Source organism: Cynara cardunculus, assembly GCF_001531365.2.
Source record: "Cynara cardunculus var. scolymus isolate 2C chromosome LG 17, CcrdV1, whole genome shotgun sequence".
In the NCBI taxonomy this organism is placed as follows: Eukaryota; Viridiplantae; Streptophyta; class Magnoliopsida; order Asterales; family Asteraceae; genus Cynara; species Cynara cardunculus.
The window spans coordinates 7143810-7154205 of record NC_037544.1 but is presented as its reverse complement, the minus strand read 5'-3'; the positions used below and the strand labels follow the sequence as shown (position 1 = coordinate 7154205).

Below are 10396 nucleotides of genomic sequence, written 5' to 3'. Positions count from 1 at the left end.
TACCCTTAACTATGCCCTAATGACATTATCTATCCTAACTAACTAATGGCAGTTATTTTGATGGAAAAAACTGTCATATAACTAACTATAAATAGGTGGTCTTTTCATGTGTGAGATGCCATAAGAACACAAGAGAAATAAAAAATTCTTTCAAAAATAATAACACCATAACTTGTGGAATCCCTCCATCGGATTGTTGGCATCATCACCGGAATATTGACTCATCCTAACGATATGGCTTCATCATCTAATGTCAATCAGAAACTGATACTACCAAGTAAGTTATACTCAGTTTTTATAATGATTATTGATGATCTTGAGTTTAAATCCTGTTAGATGTTTTAAAAAATTAACAAAAGCATCTCCTATGATTATGTTAGTTTAGAAATTTTAGAAAAATTTGATTTCAGACAGATAAGCTAAAACTCTCTATAACAGAAAAAAACACAAAATATAGAAATTTTTGGATTTAAAAAAAAGAGAAAATATAGTAAACCAGGTTGAAGATATTGTTACATGGTTAAAACCCTTCATATAATCTCTTGAATTAATGTTTGTTCCTTTAATTATATAAATAATATTTTAGTATTATCGAATTATATGGTTGTAAGCTATAGATTAACTAATATCTATATATCTATAATATATTATAAAACATTTAATAAAAAACTCTTAAAAACCATTTTTTATATATAAAGTATTGTTTATTAATACATATTACCTAAAATTCAAGATTATAAGTAATTATGCATAAGTATAGCTTATTAAAGTTCCATTTTAAATTCGTGTAACTAATTGCAGATAAACATAATCAAATATAAATAAATATTTCATTTTAAATATAAAAAATCTAAAATATAATTAAGATGATCATTAAATTTTAATGGAACACTTAATTATCATATTTATACAAAAATTATATTATTAAATCGAAAATAATTACTTTGTGATTAAATCTAAATTAAATTATAATAAAAAAATAAATTAAAGAAATTATATAAAAAACGTGAACTTTTAAATAGTTAATTTGATACTAATATCGATATATTTTTTCAAAATTTTATGAGATTCAAATTTATATTTTATTAAAACATAAGAACATTATCGCTTTATCAAAAATATATAAAACCGTGTTATCACTACCAAACAGGAACTCTTTACCAGCGGACAAATCCGCCGGAAGTCCTCCGCAAGAAAAGAGGGCACCGGTGATTCGTTTTCCGTCGAGTTTTCCGGCGGATGATTTATTTTTCCGGCGGATTTTCACCGCCGAAAACCTTTCGCCGGCTTAATTAGGAAAATTTGTTTTACTTAATTAAAATTTTAAGAAAATTTTTTAAATGAAAATTTAATTTACCGGAAATCCGCCACAAAATTTAATTTACCGGCGGAAATTTTTTAAATGAAATTTTTTAAGCCCAATACGATCCATTAAAGTACAACTAACATTAGTTAAAGTCCAATAGAACCGTTAAAGCCCAATACGATCCATTAAATCCCAACTAACATCCATTAAAGCCCAATATAACCGTTAAAACACAATATGATACATTAAAGCCCAACTAACACCCATTAAAGCCCAATAGAACTGTTAAAGTCCATTAACATCGTTTAAAGTCCAATACAATCCATTATTTAAAAAAAAGTTTGAAAAATGAGAAAAAAAATAATTCCGCCGGAAATTCGCCGGAAAATGTTAAAATGATTTTTATTTCAAATAAATTTCCGGCGAAATAATTATTAGAATTTTAAAAAAATAAATAAGAAATATTATATATAATTATTTCCGACAGATTTCCGGCGGATAATTAATTATTCGCCGGAAATCCGCTGGTAAATTGTTGTAATTAGATCTAAATACAAGATTAAACTAAGTAATTATGAAATCCGCCGGAAATACTTTTACTGATGGATTTCCGGTGGGAGTCAACAAAAGTTGACTTTTTTGAAGTCCGCCGGAAATCCACTGGTATATTATCGTCGGATTCCGTCCGCCGGAAATTGCACCAGAAATGACCAGTTTTCTAGTAGTGTATAATTTCAACACAGAAAAAATAAAACAAAACATTAAAATTAAGATGTATCAATATAACATGTAGTTCATAATTTATAAAAAGACATTAATGAGAAAAATACATTATCGATCATCATCGATACGGTTTCATTATAAACACAAAGCTTCAATATATCCTAATCTACTATGAGATTTGATGATACGAATAAACATCTGAAATTTGGTGTTATTATTGTTGGTATTAATTGTGTAATAAAATTAAAATGGAATAATAAAAATAAAAGTTAAAAAAATAATTCTTGTGAAAAGAAGTAAATTTGGTTGTGTAAGATACGAAAAACACGAGCTACAAATTGTGGTTGAATAGCACAAAAGTTGGCATTCAGATCTTGAATCATACTTGTAGTAAGAAATAACCACCTCAAACACTCATGTTTACACGGTGACACTACGACATAGTCTTAATCCCCGATAACCATGCTTACTAATTAAGCTGTCCAATTCCTCCTTTAAATACCCATCTCCACAACCTTCATCTTCATCTTCATCTGTCTCACTTCTCTTTCTACTACTATCCATGGCTTCTCAAAACAAACCACTTCTTTTTATCTTTGTCTTTCTTCTCTTCGGTTCCTTATCTGTTTTGGCCCAATACTCTCCTAGTTATGCCTGCGACATCGATAAAAATCCGAGCTTGAAGAACTACGCCTTTTGTAATAAGTCACTGGATGTGAAAACGAGGGTCGATGATTTGGTGAAGAGGATGTCATTGCAAGAAAAGGCAGGAAGCATAGTGAGTGTAGCCGATAGCATCGACCGCCTTGGGATACCGCATTATGGGTGGTGGTCGGAGGCTTTACATGGCGTTTCTGACACTGGACCTGCGACTTGGTTCAACAAGACTATAGTCCCTGGAGCCACTAGTTACCCTGTAGTCATCCTCACTGCAGCCTCATTCAATGTATCTCTATTCAACATTCTTGGAAAGGTATCAATAATGCCTGTTCTTTAATTTTACGCATATGGGTTGGGTTTCTCTTAATTAAGATTCTTTGCTTCAATTATATATATATATATATATATATATATATATATACATATATGTTTCTGGATCATAATCATCATTATGTACAATCTTGATGAGCATAGGTGGTCTCGAATGAAGCTAGAGCAATGTACAACACTGGTGTTGCAGGACTAACATTTTGGTCACCAAATGTGAACATCTTCCGAGATCCCAGATGGGGAAGAGGGCAGGAAACCCCAGGAGAAGATCCACTCTTATCCAGCATATTTGGAGTCGCTTATGTTAAAGGTCTACAAGACAGAGATGATGGCGATAAAGATCGTCTCAAGATCGGAGCTTGCTGTAAACACTACACTGCCTATGATCTTGATAATTGGACTAGCGTCGATCGATTCCATTTCAATGCCATTGTATGTTTATTTTTCTTATCGAAATATAACATCTGCGGTATATATGTTTATAAATCAAAAGTTTGAAAGGTGACATCTTTTTCTTTCTTTTGAAGATAACAAAGCAAGATTTGGAGGATACATATAACCCTCCATTCAAAAGCTGTGTTTTGGATGGAAATGTTGCAAGTATTATGTGTTCTTTCAACCAAATTAATGGCATACCAACTTGTGGTGATAAGGAGCTTTTGGAAGACACTGTCCGGGGTGAATGGAAATTAAATGGGTAATTTTTCGATCCATTCCGTGCCTTGTTTATGAATGAAACCAAACAATGCATAATTACTGAATGTTTGGTTTTACAGATACATTAGTTCCGATTGTGATTCATTAATAATCATGTTCAAAGACCAACGTTGGGCTAAAACACCCGAGGAAGTTACAGCGGATGCTTTAATAGCAGGTGATCGACAAAAGCCGGTTTTGTGCTTTATGCATTACAATTCGTATATACTAAGTGTTTGCAAAAATAATATTGTTTCCAGGGTTGGATCTCAACTGTGGGGATTCACTAAAGAACTTCACAGAAAATGCGGTAAAGAGGGGTCTCGTGAATGAATCAGTGGTGGATCGGGCTGTTACGAACAACTTCGCGACACTTATGAGGCTCGGGTTCTTTGATGGTCACCCAAGCAAGCAAATGTATGGAAATTTGGGAAAGAAAGATATATGCACCAAGGCTAACCAGGAACTAGCCCGTGAAACAGCTAGACAAGGCATTGTGTTGCTTAAGAACAATTTAGGGTCATTGCCACTCCGTCCAACAAACATCAAGTCTCTAGCAGTAATCGGGCCTAATGCAAATGCCACAAAAGCCATGATTGGCAACTATGCAGGGATTCCATGCAAATACACAAGTCCTCTACAAGCGTTCTCAGAATCGGTCCAAACTGTATTCGAGTCAGGCTGTGAAAATGTGTTGTGTAACGTTACCTCCTATTTCGAGAAGGCAAGGAGCATTGCGGCTGCTGCAGACGCCGTGGTTCTAGTCATGGGTACAGATCTTTCCGTAGAAGCCGAGGGTCTAGATAGGATGGATATAGTTCTTCCTGGACAACAAAACCTTCTTGTTTCCCAAGTCGCATATGCAGCTAAAGGACCGGTGATTCTTGTCATAATGTCTGGAGGTGGAATGGATGTTAGTTTTGCGAAACGTAACCCTAAGGTCACTAGCATTTTGTGGGTCGGGTTTCCTGGCCAAGAAGGTGGAGCTGCCATGGCTGATGTCATTTTCGGTCGTTATAATCCAGGTACATTTTCGTGATTGCTTAATTACTCATGTTCATATCAATCACACAACTAAACTAAAAAGTGAAACCCGTTTGATTCTCGAGCGTTTTTTAACTGGATGTTTGTATATTTGCAGGTGGAAGACTACCCATGACATGGTATCCACGATCCTATTTGATGTCAGTTCCTATGGACAACATGAACATGAGACCAGACCCATCCACAGGCCACCCAGGTCGAAGCTATCGGTTCTATAGAGGCGAAACTGTTTACCCTTTCGGGTACGGACTCAGTTACTCATTGTACGTCCATCGTCTCATTAAAGCACCCAAGACTGTTTCAATCCCACTGAACAACTCGTCATCTACCATCGACTCGATTGATGCAACGGACGATGTTTGCAATGGCTTAACATTCGATGTTAATATGATGGTAACGAATATAGGAAAGATGTCTGGAAGCCACAGCATCTTGTTGTTCTCTAACCCTCCTCCTGTGATCCATAATTCACCTACCAAGCAGTTGGTGGATTTCAAGAGGATCAAGTTGAGTCCATGGGAGCGAACTTCAGTTAGCTTCAAGATCGATGTTTGCAAGCAATTGAGTGTGGTTGATGAAGATGGTAAATGGAAGGTTCCATTAGGGAAACATGGTCTTCAAATTGGAGACGTCGAACACTCCGTAAGCCTCAAGATTTGATTAGTGTTTTTTAGTTAATGGCATTAGATTTGATTTCATGGATGTTTTAGACGACATCCATAGCCACGGATCAACCATGGGTACGCAAAAAAAGAATAAGGGTAATCTATGTGTTATAATTACCCGATTATTCGTTTTAATTGTACCTTATCGTTTTCTTTAATTAACCGTGCAAATAATATTATCTTAGAAATTTATAGATTTTATTTTATTTGAATTATATTTCTATTTCTATAGAGATTGTTCTTCCCAAAATATTTGATATTAATCTATTTTCCCTCTTATTAGTCGGCTCACATAGCGGATTGGATATTCATGTTAATAAAAAAAAAATACAATTAAGGTTGTAAATAAACTGAACCAACACGAACGGAGGTTTCTTCGTGTTCCTTCATTTAGCTTAACTGAATAAACGAAGGAACACTAATGATACAAACGGAATCTTTTGTTCATGTTTATTAAGAAAATGTGTTTGTTTAGTTTGAGTTCGTTTATGTTCGTTCATTAAGATGACAAATGCACGTAATTGAATTTAACCAACATAAATGAACATAAACACACATAAATGAACAAAAAAAAAATCAACATTACTCATCATTTCGTTCCTGAAAAATAACTTAACAAAATGTAAAATCCAACTAATACAAACGAATTAATGTCATAATATATAAATATATTGATATATACAAAGAAACATAAACCAACATAAATGAACAAACAATAACGGACATAAATGAATGGGCGTTTACGAACAAAAATGAACGTAAAGATCATTCTTTCATGTTCGTTCATTTAACCAAACAAATTGAAAATGTCTTTATGTTCGTTCATTTTATTAAATGAATGAATATAAACGACTTCATATCAAATGGTTTTGCTGAACGTTCGGTTCTTTTACACCAATAAATGCCTTTTTATAATCACCCAACATCTTATTACATGTGATTATGTAAAGTTATAATGCACATTTCTTAATACTAAATATGTGACAATATTATCTATATTATATTATAAAATATTTGACAAAAATTCTTAAAAACCATTTTTTATGCATAAACTACGGTTTATTAATGCATATTACTTAAAATTCAAGATCACAACGTAAGTACAATTTATTAAAGCTTCATTTTTGAATTTGTATAACTAACTATATATAAACATAATCAAATACATGATAGACATCTCATTTTAAAATAAAAAATTTAAAATATAATTAGGATAATCATTAATTAATATCTTTATAAAAATTATATTATTAAACGATAAATAATTACTTCGTTATTAAATCTAAATCAAATTATAAATAAAATATTGAATTAAAATTAAACAAAAAACCAAAACTGTAAATAGTAAATTTAATACTAATATCGATATATATTTTTTCCAAATTTTTATGATATATTTAAATTTATATTTTATTCAAAAATAAAAACATTATCGCTTTCTCAAAACCACTAAAAACCGTATTATATCGACATAGATAAATAATAAAAAAAACACTAAAATTAAGATATATCTCGCTATATTATACGAAGACCCTTCTAATATACTATAATGTATAATACAAATGTTTAATTTCTTAAAATGTTCACACCCAAAAAAATTTGGGCCTTGTGGATCTCTAGGCCTTGTCATACCAAAAAAATTATTGATGTGTTTTAAATTTATACCACAAGCGTACGGGTTATGTAGTATAATGGTCGATCACATGGAGGTAACGGTCTAATAAACAATACCCACTTAATAATTATGGTCTAGTTATGTGAATCAGATAATTGATTTGGTTATTAGACTAACTGAACAAAAAATAAACGAGATCAAGGGAAAAAGGTAAAGCCAGAAAGAACTAAAAGCAAAACGAATTACAACTAAAAATAAAGAACACTGAGTAATGTCAACTTTGAATCTTGGTAATAGTGAGAATTCGTTGTGTCAAACTACTTTTTTAAGTATATGATATTTATATACGGCTAATAGAACAAATAAACATACATACCCTCCTCACTTATGGTGAAGTCTGAACCTTTGACCTCCTAGGAGGCCAATGACTCGCATACCACTAGGCCAAAGACCATTTGGTGTGTCAAACTACTTTAACCCTCTTTCGAGGTGGAAAAGTTTTTCTAAACCAAAACATATATTTACTTTTACAATATATGTATGTTAGGAAGAAACTTTAGAATTTAAAACGAATATTTTCTCAGCCAACGTCCATAACTATTTGCATGTTAGGATCGTTGCGATCAATCAATTTAATCGAAGTAGAAGACTAAACCTTCGTTTTCATAAAAAAAAACTAATCAAATTAACTAAATCTTTTATGAAAACCCAATTAAATCAACTCTAAGTTTGTGTTAGAATCAAAATGGATTAAAATCCAACATCCGTTTTAAGAACAATTGGTTAATACCAAAATCTCAATCTTAAGCGATGATTACCCAATAAGACGAATACTAAGTTAATACCAAGAGATGATTCTGTTCTCTAGATCCCAATAGAATTAAAGAAAGTGGGACAAAACTAACTAGCGAGATAACTACATTAGACGTGACCGAGTAACAATTAGTATTGACCAAGAACAAAGATGAGAATTGAATAAATAGATGAACGTATGCACAAAATTAACCAGTCTAACCTAATATGCCGAATATCGTAAAAGATATATATCAAGTGCGGTAAAATAAATTTGAGTGTCGGCAGTAGAGATGCATAAACATAAAAAAAATGAAGTAAAGAATAGAGAAGTGCAGAAAAATTGAAACTTTGATGAATACTAACAAGAACATAGAAGGATTGAAGAAGAAAACTCAAAGAACTATACATTAAGTAATAAAATTCGAACAAAACATGAAGTAACCAAATATAAACTAAAGGGGAGGGGATAGGGAAGAAGATACTTAATAATGTATCTGAAACCGGATGTCAATAGGAATCCAATTGCATAAGCTTCAAGTTCGAATCTTCTTCCCTAAGAATTGAAAAAGTCGACCAAGAACTTAAGAGAAACCAAAGAAATTGTGTTCTCAAGGAATTGTCGGTCAATTCCCCAAGAAAAAAAAAACCCTAAAAAGCAATAAAAATGTAAGCCAAAAGTACCAAAAAGCCCTTCAAAATTCGGCTAGTAGACGCCTTTCACGACCGAGAAGAAACCCCTTCAGGGGAGTGAAAGCAAACAAAAAATTTAAGTTTTTTTCAGACATGATTCACTAGCATGAAAGGTTGGGTTCACGCCCGTGAAAGCAAACATGGTGTAAGTCTTCATCTATGAGGGATTTTCTTCGCGACCCTGAAGGTTATCCTTTGTGCTCGTGAAGCGTGACAGGACCTCCGATCTTCAATTTGTCAACTTTTTGCTCCAAGCCTTCATCTTCATGGGTAAAAACTTCTTCTTTCTTCATTTCTTCTTGGTATCGCTCTCCGATACTTCTGATCCATTCATCATATTGCCTTCAATACCTCGTATAATCTGCACAAAATATACCAAAAGCGTAGAAACTATTCCAAAAACCATTCCAACCGTGGTCAAAGAAGAAAATGGAAAAAAATAAATAATAAAAGATGCATGGAAAGACTTTAAGTAAAGACTATAAAAGTACACAAGACACAACTAAAATATACAAAGTTAGGTGCATAAAATACACTTAACATGTGCTCATGTTCATACATTTTATTAAATAAACGAACTTTTCATCAAATTGTTTGTTGAACGTTCGGTTCTTTTACATCAATAGCTTCAATGTTTTTTTTTTACGATCACACAACATCTTATTACATGTGATTATATAACGTTATAATGCACATACCTTGATACTAGATAATGATAATATTATATTACAAATGTTTAATTTATTAAAAATGTTCACATTCTAAAAAAATTTGGGCCTTGTAGATTATTTTTCTAACACTGAAATGTTTTTGAGTATTGATGTACAATTGTACATGTGCAAATTTATGTGGATGCTAGCCAAGTAGGAAAATGGGGCTAGGCTAATCACCTAGTCGAACATATATGGCCGAATGGTCCATGGTCACATTGGATGGGATCTCAATATATTATAAGTTGTTTTTTGTGCATGAGGATTTTGTAAACATGTTAAACTTCTTGTGGAGGGCCATTTTTGCCGACATGCATACTGATTTGATATTCACTTAGCCGTAAGGCTTACACGTGCATGCATACATGCAGTGGCGGATCCAGGATTTTGGTCTAGTGGGGGCACCTTTAAGGTAGCTTAAACGCCCACAAAGTCGTCCGATGTGTTTTTAGCCTTATTCCACCATTCCAAGAGATTTTTGAAGTTTTTTGGATTATTTCGAGGGATTTTTAAGGGTTTTTTTTATCAATTTTGAGAAACTTTTCAGTTTTTTGGTTGATTTCAAGATACTTTCTTTAGTTGGTGGGGGCCTAACAAGAAATTACGGAGGAAAACCATGGTAGAAAGTAAAAAAAACAACTTTTACCCTTAGAAAATTCATTTTTTTTAATTTTTTAGTGGGGGCCTTTCCCCCCACCTTTTACAAGCTAGATCCGCCACTGCATACATGCTTACAACATATGTTTGCGGGATGTACCCAAGGGCATATTTTGGCATGAGCCACCATTTTTGGCTTTGTTGTAATGCGAATAAGAGATTGTTTACCAAATTTTTTTATTAAGTCATGTATGGAAAAAATTGTGTGTTTGGATAAATTTGTCTTTTTGGATAAATGGATGTTGTTTACTTTTTGTTATCTGAACCAACAGTCTGAATAACATAAATGACTGATTTACCTCCCAATATTAATTATTTGAACATCAAAAAAATCATAAAAAGGCTGACGATGGAATGTCTCATTTGGGAAGGAGGCAGTGCTTTAAATAAGGGGTAGATGTGTCATTTTTGTGGTTGAATGGGGATGACATGCCATTTCTATCTGTGCGAATAAGTCGTAAGTAAACAACCCAAATGAGTTGTGCGAATAAGCCAGATAAACCAA

General features: G+C 32.8%; 1 protein-coding gene across 1 annotated transcript; it reads left to right on the top strand.

Moving 5' to 3' along the window:
* The first annotated feature begins 2615 nt into the window (after positions 1-2615).
* On the top strand, positions 2616-5419 carry LOC112501056 (beta-xylosidase/alpha-L-arabinofuranosidase 2-like). Its single transcript, XM_025104704.1, has 6 exons — positions 2616-3002; positions 3164-3451; positions 3547-3716; positions 3796-3893; positions 3976-4740; positions 4857-5419. The coding sequence occupies exons 1-6, from the start codon at positions 2778-2780 to the stop codon at positions 5417-5419; spliced, it is 2109 nt and encodes a 702-aa protein (XP_024960472.1). The 5' UTR covers positions 2616-2777.
* The last annotated feature ends 4977 nt before the right edge of the window (positions 5420-10396 follow it).